This window comes from Clinocottus analis, unplaced genomic scaffold (assembly GCF_023055335.1).
Source record: "Clinocottus analis isolate CAN_PGR_092001 unplaced genomic scaffold, fCliAna1.0.p SCAF_14, whole genome shotgun sequence".
Taxonomy (NCBI): Eukaryota; Metazoa; Chordata; class Actinopteri; order Perciformes; family Cottidae; genus Clinocottus; species Clinocottus analis.
Genome location: NW_027175865.1, coordinates 6,344,627 through 6,368,213, shown reverse-complemented (window position 1 = coordinate 6,368,213; position 23,587 = coordinate 6,344,627). Strand labels below are relative to the sequence as shown.

Genomic DNA, 23,587 nt, shown 5'->3' with positions numbered 1-23,587 from the left:
GCGCTGTCTGGGGATAGCTACTTATAGCTACCAGAGCAGACAAAAGCACTGTAATCGTTGGTTGTGCTATGGTGGAGACACTTCTTTTTTGTCATGAAACAAGTCTTGATTTTCACAGGATATCGAGTCCGGTGGCAGACAGGACTGCATCGTGAAAGTGAGCCTAACACAGAACCACTCTAAACACAGTCACTATTCATTAGACTTTACATTGCGCAATATAAATCCACTTCATAATGATGAGTTACCCATTGTCACGTTTACAGTATTCCCATGCTATTTCTTTGCATGCTAATTTATCAATATGCTAATAATAAATGAAGACGACAAAGCTTTCTGCATTGAAGGACTCACCAGGTCATGCAGAAGCCGTTAAGATCACTCTGAAGGACTTCATGGAATTGTACAGCGATTGTAAACGCTTTCTTTAAAGAGTCCCTTCATTGATTTTAAAAGGTCAGTTTACTCATCCTCAAGAGGACAACTCAGCCCACGACAGCAGCCTGAGACTATAATGATTTCTGTGGCTCTGGAGGAGCTTTGTCAAGTCTGAGAAAATATCCCTGATGATATCATAGTGATGTCATTGGGGTCGCCATCATCAGATAACATTTTAATTGGTCTGGTTTATTTCCTGCCAAACTAATGACTTTCTTACCAGCCTCAACTGTACGTTGTGTAAACTCAGAGGAAGATCTCTCCATGTAAGTCTCTGGCATCTTTGGCAATTCAAATCTTCATCTAAAACGTTATTAATTAATAACAAAAGCAAATAGACAAGTTGATGTGCATTACCACAAATAATTGCAAAACATGAATTGTGATTACTTGTAAATGGTTCAATGAAGAAAAAAGGCATCTTGTGACTTTTTTAAACTAGTTTTTATTAACGAAGTGAAACAAAATGCCCAGTGTTGTCTTTGTGCTTTACATTGTTTCAAACCGCCGCTGAAGGTCCCAAAAAAAACCTCAGAGGAAGAACTCAAAACAAAGCAGGAAGCTCCAGAAAAACGCATCTCCACCATCATCATCATCATCAACAACAACATCATCATCATCATCCTCACCCTCATTATCACTGTCACCCTATACAGATCTGTAGAAATAATCGGACTCCAAAGTCACATCAGTGCTTATTTACAAGGCCTCTTGCCGCAAAATATTTGAGTTTTCATTCACTCTTAAAAAAGGTGTGGTGAAGATGCTCTCACACAAATATGTTGAAAAATGACACACCTTGTAATGAAGGTGTCCGTTTATACCATGTGTCATTGTAAAGCATATTTCCACATGTTATTTAAGGACATGTCAGCATCTTTGCTGTTGTTTTTACCTTTGATTCATCAGAGTAGAAAAGGGAGAAAGAGGTTGTTATTTCTACATACAAGGCATTTTCTACCTGAATCTAAACTCTTTCATTGTGCTACTATCTTTTAACAAAAAAAAAAAGTTGTAAGATATAATTCGTAACAGGAAGTGCTTTATATAAGAATAGGTAAACTAGCTTGTGGCTATAGTAGGCTACAGTAGTTCATAGTAGAATCTAAGTGTTTGTTAATGCACTCTGGTGCTGAAATATTGACCAAATGCTTTCTCTTCTTTCTCTCCTTATAATTGCATTGGGAATTGCCACAACAACCTCACAACAGCTAGAGATGATGGTAAGTAAAACGGGCTGAAACTGTGCAGGTGGATGAGGGTTGATAGCTCTATAGTTTATTTCTTTTGTAGAGCCGAGGAGCAAAACTCTTCTTTTGATTGGATTCAAAGAGAGAACAGAGATCACCCATTTTGACCAAATCAAAAGGAGGAACTTGCTTCTCTATCACTGATCAAAACCTCACGAGGGACAAGCAGGATCCTGTTCAAGACTACAGAGAGCCCCACGCCCAGCACCACAGCTGTTGTGTAAAGTTGTGTTTCACCTTTTCAACAATTCAAACCAGGAGCACACACGTACCAAAACTCTCCATCGTTCTTGTTTTGGGATTGTGTTTATCATCCACGTTTCAGCACCAGAGGCCTACGGAAGTACCCTCTACTTTCTACAATATTTTAGAATAATAATACGAGGCAGGCAGTGCATAAACCATGTACAAAAAGACCCATCCCGACCCAACCCAGAGCCCTCTATTTAAGGGAGTTGTGCCGTCTGTGTGAATCCCTGGAAGCTCCAACAGCTCCTAATACTTCTACAAACATAATTGTCAACAAGCTAATGATGCCAAGATAGAATTATAACTTAGAGGCAATCATTTTAATATTACATACTAAATCAGCAGAGATTAGAAAACTGACACTCTGCTCTAGTTAATTTGATCTGTTCAAACACTTAACAATCACAGAAGTCACTGGAGGAAGCTTCAAAGAATCTCAGCAGTGTCACAATCCCTGTTAATCCAGAGCTCCTAACCCAACCCTCCATATTTAACACTAACTTGGTTTGCTAACTCCCTGAAATTCCATTTCTCGTAACTACATAGAATAGTGGAACTTGAAAAACTCAAGATGTTACAAGCAGTTATGACTCACGTCTCTTCAAAAATATCATGCATTATTGCTCTATCGGATATAAATGAAATATTGCCCAAGACAGAAATATGCTTAATTTGCCTGTTATCTAAGAGGTTTGGCAAAATATCCCAAAGATTCATAAAATTGGCATAGATTCCATTATTAGGCTATTGTTATTTTTTGCATGCAGTAGTTTTTATAATTAAAGTGGCAGACAAAAGTAAAAAGGTATTCGGTAATTAGAAAGTGTCAAATGCTTTGGCATATTTGTAACAAAGGCAAAATATAACAAAGTAAAGTGCAAAATCAAAACAGCTACAAAACATAAGAATAAATAAATAAATTAGGCAATAAATAGACACATAAAAATACTTCAAAGCTGAATACTGTGTGGCTCACTGGCAACAAAAACACAATTGTACAACACTTGAAAGAAATGTTTGACCTTTGGAGGAAAACCAGGACATTTTTAATGTCTGTATCCTCGTCTGACATTGACAAGTAAAAATCAATAACATCAGATTTAGGTTACAGGGAAAGACCATTTGTGAAGGAATACCCTGGTGGCTCTGTGGGACTTTTAAGCCTTGGAAGTCCAGTTTGTCGCTTTAATCCCCTTTTACCTTTTTTTGCTGTCAACAAAAGCACAAATGCCAAAAGTAACTTAGAAAATGTAACAGCTTGTATGTCTATGTCCATTTAAGACATTAGTTTAAAGAAAAAACACCAAACAGATTAATTTCCCACGATAACGCTGTACTTTGCCATACTATGTTATGGAAGGATTCATTATATTGCCCTCTCAGTTCAGTGTAGATGTGTCAGTAGCCAGCACAGTATACAGGAGGCAAAGCATGTCACTAGTGTGAAGGAATAATGGTACAAGTATTTTGTTTACTTGCAGAGAACAAATGCTGTGTGCTTTCTTCGTTTTGATGCTTCATCTCCTTATAAGTTCAGTCCGAGGTCAGCTTCACAAAGCATGATACCAGACGTATCCTTAGATTATCAATGTTTGTTTGTTTGTTTTTTCTAAAAAACATTTTGTATGAAAGTTCATTGAATCTCTTTGCAAGAAAACCGAAGATGTGATTCATGCGTAAAACTCCTGTGATATTCCTGTCACAGAAAGACATGGGAGAGGGATTGTGCTTCAGTGTTGTCTTGTCATTACTTAAAAAATAAAAGAGGGACAAGGATAGATATGGACTTAAATAGATCTAGGTATCTTCAAAAAATGATGAGCTAGATATGCTGTGCTTTATTTATCTTCACAGATAATCAAAACAGCCTTAGAAGGCTACGTATCTTATCGAAGCAGGTGGCAATTTAAGCATCGGAAACGTTTCACTCCACTTCCAGATGAGGAAGGAGAAGACAAAAGGAGGGATCTTGACAAAAAATGGACATGTCCTCAATCAGTTTCTTGTAATCGGAAACACTCCTCCTTTGCAGTATTTTTGCATACTTTTCTTCTTGTTGGAGGGGAAAGCAGGAAGAGCAGTGAGTGCGGCCGGTGAAATCTGATCGAAATGAACAAAACAGTGAATCTCTCTGAATCCATCATTCTCCCACTGAGCTCAACGGGGATAAAGCCCCCTTGAAGCACGCCGACTCGTAGTGCTTGTTCAGGTAACTCTTGAGCGCAAACGTCTTGTCACACCGTTTACACTTGTAGTGCTTGAAGGCCGAGTGCGTCTGCATGTGAGCCCGCAGGTTCGACCGGTCAGCGAACGCTTTGCCACAGTGCGCGCACCCGAAGGGCTTCTCGCCCGTGTGCGAGCGCATGTGGCCCTGCAGCAGCCAGGGCCGGCTGAACGCTTTGCTGCACACGTCACACTTGTGCTTGAGGTCGTGGGTCAGCAGGTGCATGGCCATGGCCGGCATGGAAACGTAGACTTTCCCGCACGTGGGGCACTTCTTGGCCATCTTGCTGTCTATGCTCCTGTGCGTCTGCTTGTGCCGGCTCAGGTTGGAGGACGTGGCGTAGGTTTTGCCGCACTCGCTGCAGGTGTGCCTCTGAATGGTCCCTTTGGCGTTCTCTGTGGATTTCCTCCGCGACCGTCCATCCATGATGAAAAACGCGTCCACTGTGTATCCCTCGCTCACAGCTGCGTCCCCGTTGATGTAGCCCTCGGCTGATGACGAAACCTCGGACCGCGGGCTGTCCGGCTGGTCCGAATCGCCATGGATATCACCAGAATAGGTGTTGTCGATGCAGCCATAGATGATGGACGGATGGTCAGGGGAGGGCACTTTCGAGATGACAGATGAGTCATTTTCCACCACATCGTCATAAGGAGATGGACTCCGATAATCACTGACATAGCCTGAGGAGAGAGGGAAAGAGGTTAATTATTTAACCATGACATGACGATTTACTAGAAATTAGAAACTGTCTGCGTTGAAAATATTTAGAGAGAAGCTACAGGAGAGCTGCAAAAGTGCTGTAAAAACTCTGAAATGGAAAATGCATGCCTCAACAAGAATCCTTCGTTCCATGTATTTGATATTACAGTATTAATGAGCATCTCTATAATAAAAAGCTCAAGCTGCTCTGGAGCTGCTCTGTTTAGCAATGCTACTTTTTCAGTATCCTGTGGATCCCATGACGTCTCAAAACCACCTTGACTGCACAAGACAATGCTAACTAGAAAGAGCATTTCCTGCTGAAAATGCGTTGGAATGCAAAAAGCTGAAGCTTATAGCTGAAATATTTGAAAGAAATAGCTGAATATAGCTGAACATAGTGGAATATAGCTTAAATTAGCTAAATATAGCTAAATATATTTGAAAATGAAAGAATAGCTGAATATATGTAAAAACAGCTGAATATATTAATATAGCTGAAAATTGCGGAATAGATGAATATATAAATAAATAGCAAATCATTACTGAAAATATAGAAAAGGCAAAATACCTGCTGAAAAATGTTACAGTTCGAAGTCATTTCATTGAACTGTTGAAAATCATTGTCGTTTAAATGTATAATTGGAAAAGTTGAAAGGAAAACTGCATCATCTAAATCAGGGGTGTCAAACATACGACCCGGCCCGCCACAGTGTCCAGTCCAACAGAAGAAAAAAAAAAGTTTTTTTGAAAAATTATAACCTGTCATAGGTGGGGTTTGAACCACTGACCCTTTGCTCCTAAGGCGGAGTTGCTAACCACTGATCTACAGGTGCAGTTGGTGAGAGACCTGATATTACTGAGTGTCTACAAAACCATCCGTCAAACCTCAGAACGTGAACGTCTGTGACGCTGTTAATCCTGACGTCTATAACCAAAGTGACCTGCACACACGCGCGCGCACACACACACGAACGTGCACGCGACCATAATAACACGTTCACGCGCGAGCACGGCCGTTCATGTGCGCGACCCGTTCGCGTGTGCGGCCGCTTACGTGCCTGCTGTCTGTAGATGCACAGACCAAAGGGCTGCTGCTGGGGACGGACCGGCTCTCCCATTCAGTCGGACCTCAACACGTCTTATCTGTTGGATTCCTATCGACCGCAGTTTACGGCAGAAGACAAGATTTCCAACGTTTTGAGCTATAAATTATGTCCAAAGAGTAAACGGTTTGGAGTAGAGAGCAAGTTTAAAATATGTGTATCGCCAAGTGCCCTCGCTCTGGAGTCTGACGTCACCGCTGTGAGCTGCCCAACACACAATAATGAGAAAGGCAGAAAAGGTGCGGAAAAACTATAAAACGAAAACGCCTACAGTTAAAACACTACAGGAGATATCAAAAAGATGAGTAATACAATAACAGCTAAACGTTTTGTCAACATTTTAAAGGTGGAATGGTGTCTCTAGTTGAAGGCATGACAGAGCATTTCCCTTTTGAAGTTGAAGAGTTGAAAGCGGATTTGAAGATGTTCTTCATTGGAAACCATTCTTTTTTTTTTTATAAAAAGCTGAATAATTTTGAAAATTGAGAAAATATGAAAAATGTAAAAGCGTAGATTAATAGCTAAAGGTTTTGTCAACATGTGAAATTTTAAATATTGTCTCAAGCTCAACGTATGAAGAAACTGTAAACGTTTGAAGTTGAAGATGATTTGAAAATTTCCCCATTGGGTCCCATTATAAAAAAAATCATAAAAAGCTTAATATTTCAAAGATTTGAAAAGTCTGAAATATGAAAGGTCTTAGCCATCGTGTCCTTAGGTAACTGAATATTTTTATAATTGAACTTTTTCCTGTAGCTGAAAATATGAAAGAGTTGAAGAGGTCCAAAATACGGATGGAAGAAATAGAATAATAATAATAAGTTTAACTAGAAAGAGCATTTCCTGCTGAAAATGCGTTGGAATGCAAAAAGCTGAAGCTTATAGCTGAAATATTTGAAAGAAATAGCTGAATATAGCTGAACATAGTGGAATATAGCTTAAATTAGCTAAATATAGCTAAATATATTTGAAAATGAAAGAATAGCTGAATATATGTAAAAACAGCTGAATATATTAATATAGCTGAAAATTGCGGAATAGATGAATATATAAATAAATAGCAAATCATTACTGAAAATATAGAAAAGGCAAAATACCTGCTGAAAAATGTTACAGTTCGAAGTCATTTCATTGAACTGTTGAAAATCCTTGTCGTTTAAATGTATAATTGGAAAAGTTGAAAGGAAAACTGCATCATCTAAATCAGGGGTGTCAAACATACGACCCGGCCCGCCACAGTGTCCAGTCCAACAGAAGAAAAAAAAAAGTTTTTTTGAAAAATTATAACCTGTCATAGGTGGGGTTTGAACCACTGACCCTTTGCTCCTAAGGCGGAGTTGCTAACCACTGATCTACAGGTGCAGTTGGTGAGAGACCTGATATTACTGAGTGTCTACAAAACCATCCGTCAAACCTCAGAACGTGAACGTCTGTGACGCTGTTAATCCTGACGTCTATAACCAAAGTGACCTGCACACACGCGCGCGCACACACACACGAACGTGCACGCGACCATAATAACACGTTCACGCGCGAGCACGGCCGTTCATGTGCGCGACCCGTTCGCGTGTGCGGCCGCTTACGTGCCTGCTGCCTGTAGATGCACAGACCAAAGGGCTGCTGCTGGGGACGGACCGGCTCTCCCATTCAGTCGGACCTCAACACGTCTTATCTGTTGGATTCCTATCGACCGCAGTTTACGGCAGAAGACAAGATTTCCAACGTTTTGAGCTATAAATTATGTCCAAAGAGTATACGGTTTGGAGTAGAGAGCAAGTTTAAAATATGTGTATCGCCAAGTGCCCTCGCTCTGGAGTCTGACGTCACCGCTGTGAGCTGCCCAACACACAATAATGAGAAAGGCAGAAAAGGTGCGGAAAAACTATAAAACGAAAACGCCTACAGTTAAAACACTACAGGAGATATCAAAAAGATGAGTAATACAATAACAGCTAAACGTTTTGTCAACATTTTAAAGGTGGAATGGTGTCTCTAGTTGAAGGCATGACAGAGCATTTCCCTTTTGAAGTTGAAGAGTTGAAAGCGGATTTGAAGATGTTCTTCATTGGAAACCATTCATTTTTTTTTTATAAAAAGCTGAATAATTTTGAAAATTGAGAAAATATGAAAAATGTAAAAGCGTAGATTAATAGCTAAAGGTTTTGTCAACATGTGAAATTTTAAATATTGTCTCAAGCTCAACGTATGAAGAAACTGTAAACGTTTGAAGTTGAAGATGATTTGAAAATTTCCCCATTGGGTCCCATTATAAAATAAATCATAAAAAGCTTAATATTTCAAAGATTTGAAAAGTCTGAAATATGAAAGGTCTTAGCCATCGTGTCCTTAGGTAACTGAATATTTTTATAATTGAACTTTTTTCTGTAGCTGAAAATATGAAAGAGTTGAAGAGGTCCAAAATACGGATGGAAGAAATAGAATAATAATAATAAGTTTAATAAAGATTTGAAGAACAATAGTTGGAATGCTTGCAGCATTCCAACTAACTAGAAAGAGCATTTCCTGCTGAAAATGCGTTGGAATGCAAAAAGCTGAAGCTTATAGCTGAAATATTTGAAAGAAATAGCTGAATATAGCTGAACATAGTGGAATATAGCTTAAATTAGCTAAATATAGCTAAATATATTTGAAAATGAAAAAATAGCTGAATATATGTAAAAATAGCTGAATATATTAATATAGCTGAAAATAGCGGAATAGATGAATATATAAATAAATAGCAAATCATTATTGAAAATATAGAAAAGGCAAAATACCTGCTAAAATTTTACAGTTCAAAGTCATTTAATTGAACTGTTGAAAATTCTTGTCGTTTAAATGTATAATTGGAAAAGTTGAAAGGAAAACTGCATCATCTAAATCAGGGGTGTCAAACATACGACCCGGCCCGCCACAGTGTCCAGTCCAACAGAAGAAAAAAAAAAGTTTTTTTGAAAAATTAAAATCTGTCACAGGTGGGGTTTGAACCACTGACCCTTTGCTCCTAAGGCGGAGTTGCTAACCACTGATCTACAGGTGCAGGTGGTGAGAGACCAGATATTACTGAGTGTCTACAAAACCATCCGTCAAACCTCAGAACGTGAACGTCAGTGACGCTGTTCATCCTGACGTCTATAACCAAAGTGACCTGCACACACGCGCGCGCGCACACACACACGAACGTGCACGCGACCATAATAACACGTTCACGCGCGAGCACGGCCGTTCATGTGCGCGACCCGTTCGCGTGTGCGGCCGCTTACGTGCCAGCTGCCTGTAGATGCACAGACCAAAGGGCTGCTGCTGGGGACGGACCGGCTCTCCCATTCAGTCGGACCTCAACACGTCTTATCTGTTGGATTCCTATCGACCGCAGTTTACGGCAGAAGACAAGATTTCCAACGTTTTGAGCTATAAATTATGTCCAAAGAGTATACGGTTTCGAGTAGAGAGCAAGTTTAAAATATGTGTATCGCCAAGTGCCCTCGCTCTGGAGTCTGACGTCACCGCTGTGAGCTGCCCAACACACAATAATGAGAAAGGCAGAAAAGGTGCGGAAAAAACATAAAACGAAAACGCCTACAGTTAAAACACTATAGGAGATATCAAAAAAGATGAGTAATACAATAACAGCTAAACGTTTTGTCAACATTTTAAAGGTGGAATGGTGTCTCTAGCTGGAGGCATGACAGAGCCTTTCCCTTTTTGAAGTTGAAGAGTTGAAAGCGGATTTGAAGATGTTCTTCATTGGAAACCATTCATTTTTTTTTTATAAAAAGCTGAATAATTTTGAAAATTGAGAAAATATGAAAAATGTAAAAGCGTAGATTAATAGCTAAAGGTTTTGTCAACATGTGAAATTTTAAATATTGTCTCAAGCTCAACGTATGAAGAAACTGTAAACGTTTGAAGTTGGAGATGATTTGAAGATTTCCCCATTGGGTCCCATTATAAAAAAAATCATAAAAAGCTTAATAATTTGGAAATTTGAAAAGTCAGAAATATGAAAAGTCATAGCCATCGTCTCCTTAACTAGCTGAATATTTGAATAATTGAACTTTTTTCTGTAACTGGAAATATGAAGGACTAGTTACGGTCCAAAATACGGATGGAAGAAATAGAAGAAGAAACAGTTTAATAAAGATTTGAAGAACAATAGTTGGAATGCTTGCAGCATTCCAACTAACTAGAAAGAGCATTTCCTGCTGAAAATGCGTTGGAATGCAAAAAGCTGAAGCTTATAGCTGAAATATTTGAAAGAAATAGCTGAATATAGCGGAACATAGTGGAATATAGCTTAAATTAGCTAAATATAGCTAAATATATTTGAAAATGAAAGAATAGCTGAATATATGTAAAAATAGCTGAATATATTAATATAGCTGAAAATAGCGGAATAGATGAATATATAAATAAATAGCAAATCATTATTGAAAATATAGAAAAGGCAAAATACCTACTGAAACATTTTACAGTTCAAAGTCATTTAATTGAACTGTTGAAAATTCTTGTCGTTTAAATTTATAATTGGAAAAGTTGAAAGGAAAACTGCATCATCTAAATCAGGGGTGTCAAACATACGACCCGGCCCGCCACAGTGTCCAGTCCAACAGAAGAAAAAAAAAAGTTTTTTTGAAAAATTAAAATCTGTGATAGGTGGGGTTTGAACCACTGACCCTTTGCTCCTAAGGCGGAGTTGCTAACCATTGATCTACAGGTGCAGTTGTTGAGAGACCTGATATTACTGAGTGTCTACAAAACCATCCGTCAAACCTCAACGTGAACGTCAGTGACGCTGTTAATCCTGACGTTTATAACCAAAGTGACCTGCACACACGCGCGCGCACACACACACACGAACGTGCACGCGACCATAATAACACGTTCACGCGCGAGCACGGCCGTTCATGTGCGCCACCCGTTCGCGTGTGCGGCCGCTTACGTGCCTGCTGCCTGTAGATGCACAGACCAAAGGGCTGCTGCTGGGGACGGACCGGCTCTCCCATTCAGTCGGACCTCAACACGTCTTATCTGTTGGATTCCTATCGACCGCAGTTTACGGCAGAAGACAAGATTTCCAACGTTTTGAGCTATAAATTATGTCCAAAGAGTATACGGTTTGGAGTAGAGAGCAAGTTTAAAATATGTGTATCGCCAAGTGCCCTCGCTCTGGAGTATTACGTCACTGCTCTGAGCTGCCCAACACACAATAATGAGAAAGGCAGAAAAGGTGCGGAAAAACTATAAAACGAAAACGCCGACAGTTAAAACAATATAGGATATATCGAAAAGATGAGTAATACAATAACAGCAAAAACGTTTTGTCAACATTTTAAAGGTGGAATGGTGTCTCTAGCTGGAGGCATGACAGAGCCTTTCCCTTTTGAAGTTGAAGAGTTGAAAGCGGATTTGAAGATGTTCTTCATTGGAAACCATTCATTTTTTTTTTATAAAAAGCTGAATAATTTTAAAATTTGAGAAAATATGAAAAATGTAAAAGCGTAGATTAATAGCTAAAGGTTTTGTCAACATTTGGAATTTTAAATATTGTCTCAAGCTCAATGTATGAAGAAACTGTAAACGTTTGAAGTTGAAGATGATTTGAAGATTTCCCCATTGGGTCCCATTATAAAAAAAATCATAAAAAGCTTAATAATTCAAAGATTTGAAAAGTCAGAAATATGAAAGGTCTTAGCCATCGTGTCCTTAGGTAACTGAATATTTTTATAATTGAACTTTTTTCTGTAGCTGAAAATATGAAAGAGTTGAAGAGGTCCAAAATACGGATGGAAGAAATAGAATAATAATAATAAAAAGTTTAATAAAGATTTGAAGAACAATAGTTGGAATGCTTGCAGCATTCCAACTAATAAAGATTTGAAGAACAATAGTTGGAATGCTTGCAGCATTCCAACTAATTATATGCTGTTGTCTCTGTGTGAGCAGGCTCAAATCTCAGATAACATAAAACTTTTATGTTTTCGAGTATATCTTTCAGGCCACAAGAGCGCTGGGCAGGTGAACACAGCCTGTACGTTTGTCTGTTAAGTGAATATCTTTACAGGGAGGCTACTTCACTGCTGCAACCTTGTGAGTGAGTTACTTTCATGCCCAGAACCTCAAAGTATCCACTGCTCCAAATACAATTAAAAAGACTTCATATAATTGTAAAAACACAGGCCACAAATCAAACTCATTCACTGAAGTTCATTCATTATTCAGAGGGATGCGTCATGTGTTGTCTCCTGATAACATGACTGATTACATCCTGCCGTCTCTGGTTTCGAGATATCAGTCGGACCCCCTCGGTTCACATTAACAGCATTTGCATTCTGCTTTACGGTGAACTTTGGTTAAGACAACCCATTAAGGCGTGCATCCGTAAAAGACAAAAGTGGACACAGGAGACTCAAGTCCTTTCCTAAGACATTCCCACACTGTGAGAGGTTTTGTCTAAAAACACTCTTCTTCTTTTTTGAAAGAGGTACAAAGCAGAGAAGAAGATGGGAAGAAGCAGGAGAAGTTGAGGTATTTATAGTGGTAGTAAAGAGCTTTTATGTCTTTGCCAGCAAGGAGGAGACACTTTCCTCTCAGTGGGAAATCTTTATTTTATTTTTCAGAGTAGGGTTCAGCGAGCATACTGTCTCACCAACAACTGCACCTTTCCTGACAGGTCTACGGCTGCACACAGTCACACCTCTGAGCTGTCAAAACGTCAACCGTTGTACGGAGATCGTCTCTATTACGGCAGCAGGGAGTCTAGTGCTTTGCTTAAGGGCACCTTGACACTGATAACTGTGTATTGACCTTTCAGTCTCCTTGAGTATTTCACTCCTAATCAACTTGTATCTTTTTACACAGCTCCAGACCAGTCTGATCAATTATGTGTTGCCACCTTCTGATGTCTGATGCTTTATTATCTCTATGATTGGTTTCTACACTCAACAGGCTAAACTTCAACAGACACACAGTGAGACTGGTAGCTATACCTCCATAGCCATGACTCCTGTGGATCCATGCCGATCAATAGCTCTCCGTTTCAATTAGCACTCTGTGAGCATTTAGACACAGGCAGCAGAGGAGATACTATTGCTGGTAATATAATTTCATGATGCAGTTCTGAGAAAAGCTCCGAAGTCGGTCGATAATATGATGAGAACAAGGGACGCAGATAGATAGAGGGGGGGAGAGTAAAGAGAGGAGAAGCATAGTGAGATGAGAGATGGCAATGAAAGACAGAAATGGGGCATGAATAAGAGTTGTGGCAGAGCGAAAGTGCTGTCACGTCCAGCGTGGTGGTTGTGGTGGTTTGGTTATACCGAATAAAGCTCTCGTGCTAATTTAACGTTTCGAATTAAATTAAGATGGAGTAATAGAGGAGGACAGAGGGAGGGTGGAGGAGGCAGGAGAGGAGGAGTAGGAAAGAGGTGGGGAGAGAAAAAAAATCATAAATGATGAATATTCAATCATTGCACTCTGGAACAAAGTGTTTGTGTGTGTGTGTGTGTGTGTGTGTGTGTGTGTGTGTGTGTGTGTGTGTGTGTGTGTGTGTGTGTGTTTCTTGTTTTATAGAGCATGAGTAATTTGAAATATGACCAGTGTTCATTTTAAAACCCTTATTAAGTTGACTGACTAAGACCAGCTCTCGTCTTGGAGATGTTGCAGAGTCTCATCATCACTCAAACTGGCCGCCTCCCAGTAGAACAACAGACTTGTACTGGTAGACACTGAACAGCTGCACTGCATTCAATAACATTTTACTTGAATAAAAGTACAAAAGTATGCACTTAAAGTATCAACAGTGAAAGAAACACTCCTTTCGGAGTATTATATTATTAATAATACACTGCATTATTACTTAATAATGTATGATGAGCTAAGGTTTAGTAGGCAACTGGTTAGTTTGAAAGCCAAGCAAAGCATCACATTAAAAAGATTCCCTTGTTTTGTATCCTCTGATATTTATAATGAATAAAACGGTAAAATATCAATGAAAGTAAAAGTACCTTTACAATTATACCTATGTTCATAACTTACGTAATTAGTTACATTCTACCACAAAAAAAAACTGTTGCAATGAACAAGAAAGTTTGCTTACATTTGCTCCTCTGCCACCTTTTCCTTTCAATTCATTTGGATCTGTCTACATGAAGTGTGCTTCATCCTGCTGTCGTTAGGTTAGGTGTTGGATGAAATGACCAACCAAGAGTTCATTGAAGTTCCTCTTTAAGGTTTGCATGTCAAGGGAATGTTGTGTTTGCAAAACTGAAAATTTGACCCAAACAAAAGAGATCCAATGAGCTTCAATGTGGGAACCACATTTCTAAATATCAGCCCATAACCTGACCTGAGTTCGACTCGTGGTGAAACTGCTTCAACGGTGAGAAAAAATAACTTCCAATCCAATCCATGTTATTTCCCTTCAGAATTCCTTGTGTATCATGTCAGCTCTTCTGGAGCTGTATTTGTTTACTCTGCAGTGAAGCTACTGGCACCAGACGGTGTTGCTCCTGTGTGACTGACAGGTGGCAAAGAAAACATACCCCATCCCTGGTTTAGGATGCAGGACTTTTAAGATATAAACACATTCTGTAGTTTTGGTTTCTCACAGACGCTTTTTCTATCCCTGCCAATTAAACATGACAGTTGCCCAGTTTCCTGCTTTAAAAAAAAAAAAGTGTTTTGTGAGCCGTAATTGCTGAACGTCTCAACGTCTGCGTACTGTCTCTGTTTGTTTGTCTTTGTCTCTCTCCAACTGTCTCCGTCTCTGTCTGGCTGTGTCAACTCTGTATTCATTTCAAAGCACTTTAGCAGCATTCGAGCTGATAGCTCATCTAAATGCTTATTAAAGATTAAAATACTCTGCCAAACCGAAGCCATCCCTCTTTTATGTGTCTTTGAAATACAGAGAATTAGAAAGTGAGCAAAAAGATGGAGAGAGTCGACAAGAAACTAAAGGAGGAAGAGAAAGAGATGTGGGAAAAGGCTGCAAGCTACAATTTAATTTTTGATCCAAACCAGCAGTAACTGACATACACTTGTGTGCTTTGGACACTTGTAGGTCACTCACTGTGTCCTCTCTCTCCGTCTCTCTCTCTCTCTCTCTCTCTCTCTCTCTCTCTCTCTCTCTCTCTCTCTCTCTCTCTCTCTCTCTCTCCGTGTGTGTGTGTGTGTGTGTGAAATGCTGTGCACTCAGCTGTGCAAGCTGCCTGGGAATTGTGCCGAGTTGACAGAAACACAGCAGTGCGTGTTGGCTCGTGTGTGTGTTTGTGTGCATTTGTGTGTATGCAACAAGCTGCAGTTGCTTCAGTCAAACTCTTGTTATATTTATAACAAGGGGATGTAACAGCTTCCGTCTTAACATGATTGTCGCCCATCTGCTGCTGCTGCTGCATGTTTCTCTGTTCACCCCGTCACCAGCGCACCTGGGATCTCTTTATCTCACATTTGACCTTGGTACAATGTGAAAACCAGGTTGCACTAACGGCGTTGCTCACTTCCGGCACAATTATTCCTCTATAGTCCTTTAGAGCTGCATTAACACAGGGTTTTTTTGCCACTAGGGGGCAGGAAAAAAAAGCCAATGAGCATACAACCCAAGCAAATTATTTCTTGATGAAAGTGATATGGCCAATTTGTGACCTAACAATTGCCTAATTACACATTTTTCCAGACTCAGAGCAAAATAATCATCACATTGGGGTCGTGTTTTTAGCCACCAAATTACAAGTTCAACATTCACTTTACTTTTTGATCTGTTTTAGTGTCTTTTAACTGCCGGAGAGAGATAACACATCTGGCACTTTAGTTAGATGTCCACGTTTCTTCTCCAGATTGTTGTTGTCTAATATTTGGGGCTGTTCATCAGAGCTAATTGCTGAAAACAGCTGCCTGCTGCTGCTGAAGACAGGGGTGATGAAGGCAGTGACCCATTCAAGTAAACGCGCTGGTGAGCAAAAAGAGGCTAAAAAACGTCATAAAGTTGCATGAAAGCAATCTTTCTCTATTGATTTATGACGCCAAGCAAATCCTTTTACACAGCAGAGTAGTCATCTATTGGTCAATGGTTTTATATTAATGCAGCTTGAACATAAAAAGACTGCCACCTTTATTTTACGGCTGCACAAAGCTCTTGTTGCACCAGAATAAATAACAACAACATTGAAGAGAAGGTATACATCTGTACAGAAATGCAAAAGCAAGTATTTTTTTTATCAATATTCTATTAAATATGTGACCCAATGTTTCCCATTCTCATTAACTCTATATTGTGTATCCAGGATTATGCAGCTCGTGAGAACCATTTAGAGTCAATGTGACTTTGTAATATTGTTGAAATCTTGGAGGGTGACTCAGATCTGCTGGAAACACCCTGATTTGAATTTTACAGTAATGGGTAACAAAATAACAGAAAACGCACTGCCTGTAAGCTGGCGACATAATATCAACAGAAATCTCATATCTCTGGCTCCCTGTTGCTCTTCAGCTGTCTTCTTCTTCTTTTATACATCTTTATATGGGAATTTCGCATTTTTCACGTACAGATTGGGTCTGTTTAACCTCTGTTGTGTGTGTGTGTGTGTGTGTGTGTGTGTGTGTGTGTGTGTGTGTGTGTGTGTGTGTGTGTGTGTGTGTGACTAACCTTTGTCATGATGATGGAATCGTAGACGGAGGGCTTCTCTTCTACTGTTTCCATATGAGCTCTCCAGCGCCGCAGTCGAAAAATCGTCCAATTTGACTTTCTTCACCAGGAAAGACCGAGGCATGATGGGACAGTAGTTGCTCTGATACTTATACAATAAACATACACTCTTCTTCTGTCTTCCGACCCACGTCAGGCCTGGTAGAAACCTATAGTTGCAACTCTGAAACGCCTGATGTTAAATATAGCGTGGGCTACTCCCTGTTTCAGGTGCGTTCGCTCCCTCCAATCAAACAGCCTCGAAAGTGGAGAGGAGACATGGCTTTTAAAGATCAGAAAAACCAAGCGCTCCTCAGTTCCTCGTGGTTTGGCATGCCTACATTTAACCTATCTTACAAAAAAAAACAAAAAAAACAGACTGATTGGTCTTGCTAAAAATGTTGTTTTTCTCTGACAACTCGCAACTGGAAGACCTAAAGAGCTCTGAAAAGTCCAAAAACAATAATAATAATTATGAATCAGCTCCTGTATTGATTATTGCTCGAAGACCAAACGTCGCTCTTCTCTTGCTATTTGTTTTAATCCGTGGATTCCAACAGAAAAACGACCGTCTTTCCAAACCGTTGTTCTTCAGCAAGCGGACTGCTCCGGTCAACCAGTCCTTCGTGCGCACCTTGCCGGTCTCGTGGTTTCAGCACCGGACAGCTCCCCTCGATGAGAGACTGCTCTCTCTCTCTCTCTCTCTCTCTCTCTCTCTCTCTCTCTCTCTCTCTCTCTCTCTCTCTCTCTCTCTCTCTCTCTCTCTCTCTCTCTCTCTCCTTTCTCCGCGTGCCACGACACAGTCCGTGTTGTCCGTGCAGCAACAGAGAGACACGAGCGAATAAAAGTTTCCGCCGTTTTGAAATTGCCTCAGTAACAAGCGAGACACACTCCGGGGGGATTTCCCACGCAGGTGAGTCAACTCAATATGCTTTTTTTTTTTTTTTTTGTATTGAGAACAAACCGATAGCTAGGATGTACCGGTGCCTTCAAAAGCAGTGGAAAGATAACGAGTGGTCAAAAAGATAACCACTGAGTCCAGAAAACGTCTCAAGAACAAGACTTCTCAATTATTTGACTCAACATGTCATCACAGCTCCTCCAAAATATTGCTAAAAAACTACCGTTGGAAGACCAGAACAGCGCATCCCTCCGTGGTGAACTCTCTTACACTCTCTCCTCCTCTCCACCTCTGTATCTCTCGTCTTCTCTCCTCTGCGCGTGCCGAGCAGCGGCTCTTTCTGGTGCACGAGATCAGCTGTTGCGGCTTTATAGGCAGAGAGAGAGAGAGAGAGAGAGAGAGAGAGAGAGAGAGAGAGAGAGAGAGAGAGAGAGGGAGAGGTAGAGGGAGGGATGGAAGTGCTTAATTGTATTCATCAGAAGAAGAAAAAAGAGCATCTTGTCTTGTGGGACCAGCAGAGGCGCGCGGTGAGGACCGGGGAGGGATTTAATGCGGTGGTGTAAAGTGCACGCTGACGCGGATTTTTATGGCATGATATTTATATATATATATATATATATATATATATATATATATATATATATATATATATATATATATATATATATATATATATATATATATTTATATATATATATATATCAAGATGCATAAACGTGCATATGACTAATTATAGTCATATGTATTATTTTAAAAAATATTTAAAAAAAAACATGTCAAAAAAGTTTTTAAAAAATCAGCAAACTCGGTCATATTCATTATTTTGTTTTGTTGTTTACATTTTAGCATTTATATTTTTGACATTCATATGAATAACTTCAGGGTAACTTAAAATTACATAATACATATTTTATCAAACGGAAGTGAGAGAAAAAGAGATTATTGTTGAAAAAAAATTAAAATATAGTAAAGGTCATATAATATACCACAGTTGAAATAATACTAATAAAAAACCTTTATTAAGAATTCATGTCAACCATTGTACATTTGATATGTGTTTACATCAAAACTATTAATGCAAATGTTCAGTCGCTGTTTGTTCACATTAAAATAAATCTCCCTCCCGCCCAAATATTCTAACCTTTATTGAGGATTGGTAACCATCAAACCAACCTAAAAAATCAACTTCTTGTGGCAGTGAACACAGGTCAATGATTTTACACTGCAGCCGACCAATTGAATTTCCAGTATGCAAATCAGCGCCTCACCCTTGGGCCAATCAGATCGTCTGTGCTTAAATCCAGACTCAGCATTAGCCAATGAGTTTAGTTAATGTAACTGAGGTGAAGGTGTTTTTACTGAATGGTCTTTCACACAGAGAGCGAGAGAGAGAGAGAGAGAGAGAGAGAGAGAGAGAGAGAGAGAGAGAGAGAGAGAGAGAGAGAGAGAGAGAGAGAGAGAGATGTCAGAGCTTTAGGACTTTGAGTTACACAATGTTATTTTCTGTGTCAGAGGACAGGGGCATGGTGCAGAATGATGATGCACAGTTTTGGTGTTTACACACTCAAACCAACAGACAGACTTCTCTCTCCAGCCAGTAGACAGCGACGCACACACTCACACGCTCATGCAAAGCCCAACCCCCATTCACACACATCCAGGCGAGCAGGAGGATGGTGTGTGATGTAATGCAGTGACGTGTGCGTTTATGTAAGTTCTATTCAGTAAGGTCCTTGGAGTTAACCTATTTTTATACTTCATTGATAATTTTCTGAGTGAGACAGAGGCAGTATGTCTGCGTGTGAGTGTCTTTTCCTGTGCGAGTGTAGTCGAGTGCATTGCTTTTATCACTCTGTGGGTCTCCTTGGTCGTCACTTACCATTGTTGCTTTATTTATGTGTTGATGCACTGAAGGGGTTTCGTGTCTAGTCTCAGATGCACTGTATAATTTTAGATACAGGCACTAACAATATATGTTTGAGCATGTGGTCAGAGGCTCTAAAACAGCTCACAAAGTCAAGGAATCTTTCTAAATGATACTAGTGCATCACATTTCTGATCAACTTTTGATTTTTAGTGAAACCTTCCATATTGTTAAAGCTGTTATCCCCATGTAAGGTGAAAGGGAGGGTGTATAGTATCGAGTTCACTGAGAGGCAACATTCAACTCTGCACCCCAATGCAGATTTCAATCCCTTTAAGCGGCTATTAGCTCGTGGTTTTGGTTGTCCGGCCCACACAGACACTGTGCAATCAAGTCTTACTGCTTCCATCAACCTTCGCCGTTTGTAATCGACATGAACAGCACGAAAGGGCGAGACTGTCCTCCCACGAAGAACGACAGCATCAGTCGTTTTATCCACAAAATGACATATGTTTACGCTGGAGGGACAATGCCCTCAAGCAACTATTGTAAGTATGATGAGAGCAGAGGAGGAAGTCAGGTGACATTATCACAAAGTCTTCAAAGGGAGGAGGTCGGGTTGGCTGGCCAGGTCAACTAAACATTGGACTTGAACGAGGCAGACAAACGTTTCTTTCATAGTTACAACAGTGGGCCTTTTTTAATCAAAACACAATTGTTTCACAATCCTAGCCACGTGTTTATTAATGAAACATGACAACAAACATCCCCTAACTTTAAAAAAGTAGTCAAGTCACACGTCATGTTCACAAGAAAACAAGGTAGATGTTGAAAAGTACCGACCAGCTGGGATTGAGTGTGATTCTCTCACTGGTTAGCTTTCTGTACCGATCAGTGACAGACCAGGAAATACCGGTTCTATCTGTTGTATTTCTATGATGCTGAGATTGTCCACTCCTCGTTATTTTTCCTGCTAGCCTGTGAGTGCAGCTATACTGCCGATCTCAGCGAAAGGTATCTATGTGTGTGTGTGTGTGTGTGTGTGTGTGTGTGTGTGTGTGTGTGTGTGTGTGTGTGTGTGTGTGTGCGTGTGTGTGTGTTCGTGTGTTCGTGCGTGCGTGCGTGTGTGTGTGCGTGTGTTTTAGATTGTGTGGGGACATGTGGAGACTGAAGACTCATTAGCATAATAATAGACCTGCATGCATGTAGACAGCCAGGCGGTGTGTGAGCATGTGTGTGTGTGTGCGTGTGTGTGTGTGTGTGTGTGTGTGTGTGTGCGTGCGTGCGTGTGTGTGTGTGTGTGTGTGCGTGTGTGCGTGTGTGTGTGTGTGTGTGTGTGAGTGAGTCCTGTCAGGAAACAAAATCGAAGGGTCGTTGTTGGCTTTTCATTCCTCTGTCTTTTAAAGAGCTATTTAAATGACAGGGTTTTAAATAAAACTCCATCCAAATAGAAGGGTTTTTACATATAAAGTAATATCCAGATGAAAGGTTTTGTAAACAAAAACTGACAGAGAGAGACACAGAGCAGGAGGGAGGATGGAAAACAGAAGGAGGGGCAGACAGAATAGCAAGGAGAGGGAGCGAAACAGAGAAAAATAAAGAGGAAAAAACACTTATGGAGGACAAATGGAAGGTCAAACAGGGTTTTAAATGTAAGGAGAGGAAATGAGAGAAGCAGCTCACAGTAACATAACTGTCCCAGTAGATAGATAAAGGTAGTAATGGATGCCCATGACTGGAGACCCATGCATTTTTATTATAATTCTACATCTGCTAGTCTTTCTCTACTCTACTGTGAGTCGGTTAACGTTGATATGGTGTTGGTGATGGTTTATCCTGCGATTGTTACAAGATGGGACGCATTTTTGTAAGTGTCCTAAGTTTCTAAGACCTAAAGATGTAAACTATCAATGACCAATAGTAAAAAAGACCCTGTCGATGCTCCTTGACATTTTTGGCATTTTTACAAAAGATATTTGATCTTCTTTTTGTTTGAACGACGGTCGAGTAGATTGCTGTTTCAAGGCTGGATCGTGCTCTGGGCTGCAGGCAAACAAGCACAAAGTAGCTCAGATAGGTTCTTGTGGCTGTTTCTTTTACACCTGTACAGATTGTGAGTACAATGTTGACATGCTTTTTCTTTTCCGCTTTAAATGTGCATCAAAAGGAGCTGGTTTGACTTATTGACCCTCAAGTCCGTAGCATGCTTTGGTGTGCACGTCGGCTCCCCCTTCAAAGACATTTACTTGCATCTTCAGAGAACCCCCCCCAAGGTGTCCAAATATAAATCTCACAAGATGATTAAGGGGATAGATTTTTTTACTTTTTTATGTTCATTTGTTCTGTCTGTTCTCAAATTTAGCTTTTTCCTCACAAGAAGACAATAGTTTGTTTTAGTAGGTTCCAAGCCAAAATATTAAAACTAGGAACTACCTATATTTAAAGTAATGTAATTCAGTGTGTAACCCCACACAATAATAGACAACTCAGTAAAATAGAGACCATGAATACGTCATGCCACAACACATTTTCACATTCACTTGTGAAAGTGCAGGACGTGACGAAACTAAATACAATAGAAGAGCTGTGCACAGCTGGCTATAATAAAAACAAAACAGAGACCAAAAGAACAGAATATCACCAGTAAACCCGTCATGTCCATGTCATTAAGATACATATATGGCCCTGCATGTGTGCTATGAATATGTATGTTGTATGTATAAGATGTGACCCTGGACATTAATATGTATTGGGCGGTAATGAGGCGAATGGGCAGATCAGATGGGTCCTCCTAACTGGTCACATGTGGCTCATTAGGAAAGGGCCACACAAAGCACCTGATACCCTCAAGATGACTCCTGCACCTCAAGAATGATCTAATACAAAATATTGGTTTTATAAGGCGAGGCAAAGAGACAGTAGAGATGAAACACAACAATCTGAACTAATATGACAGGTATGTGATGACTATCTCGTCTGGCAGGAGGGGTACGAGGAGGTAGAGTGAGGTTCAAATGTCAATGATAGTGTCGGATGTAAGACTTTCAAGACTACCAAATGAGGGCGGTGCTGCTCCTGAAGCCAACCATGACCTCTGACCTATTTGTGGACATGGGAAATAATAAAATGAACTTGTCCAGAAGGAATCTAATCACACATCATCTCTATAACCCTGGACCTGAAGTTATATTAGGAAGAGTACACATTACTCAGCATTGGAAAGAAGAGAAATCTTTGTGGACAAATACTCCGACCATATTTGCAATAACCTGCTGAAATCTAAATGTATACAAGGAGAGAGGTGGCGAGAGAACAGCAGGACGCATCATGGGGTCCATATTAACTAGGCACATGTGGGTCATTATAGCAGGTTGATATAAGACAGCTGATACCCGTGTGCAGACTGTGGGGTTAAAGAGTCATGTGTCATCTCAGTGCACGTTGCCATGTGTTTCATTTTCCAACACATGATTATATTCAAGAGGCAGTGTACGTTGACTCTGTTTATCTTGATTTTAGGGCTTTTAGATGATCACGCACACAAATGAGCAGAGAAAGAATAAATGTTATGAAAGTCAGACGGACCATTAGGTCCATATGAATGGAGTCACCTGATACCCAACAACCTCAAACAAGTGAGGATATGTGAACGGTTTTGCAGTAAATGTTTAACATGTGGACGTTATACAATTCTGCTCCCTGAACAATGTTTAAGTCAGAACCATCTCTAAATCATCCTGTAACAGCTAATTTGGTTGTATTGCACTGAAATAGCAGTTTTAACAGAACCAATAATATTGCAATTTTGCTACCTATGACAATGAAACACAGATCCAATTGAATTCTGGGAAATGCCTTGATTGTGTGATATTAAACTGGGAACAGGGAAGTCGTAATGAATCCCGAGCTCTGCTGGAAAAGTTTCTAATACCTGAGAATGGCATCGTCTTGTACCCTTCTTCATTCTCCGCTTCATTGACAGAACGATGTGCTCCTCAGTGATGTTTTTAAAGACTGACGGTTCAAATCTTCAGATGACCTACATGGTGGACGGTGGACTTAGTTGGTTCCGTTAATCTAAAACATTCTGGCAGAGTTGTTTGCCGACACGTTTCCCGGTTATGTGTTTCCGTAAATTGACCTAACTGATGATGTTGATGATCTGTGGTTAT

The 23,587-nt window shown here is 40.1% G+C and overlaps 1 protein-coding gene across 1 annotated transcript; it reads right to left on the bottom strand.

Moving 5' to 3' along the window:
- Positions 1-900: 900 nt before the first annotated feature.
- LOC137785235 (transcriptional repressor scratch 1-like) lies at positions 901-17,887 on the bottom strand. The gene is made up of 2 exons (XM_068576368.1): positions 16,612-17,887; positions 901-4,844 (listed from the first exon to the last, which is right to left on the bottom strand). The coding sequence occupies exons 1-2, from the start codon at positions 16,733-16,735 to the stop codon at positions 4,078-4,080; spliced, it is 891 nt and encodes a 296-aa protein (XP_068432469.1). The 5' UTR covers positions 16,736-17,887; the 3' UTR covers positions 901-4,077.
- Positions 17,888-23,587: the final 5,700 nt, after the last annotated feature.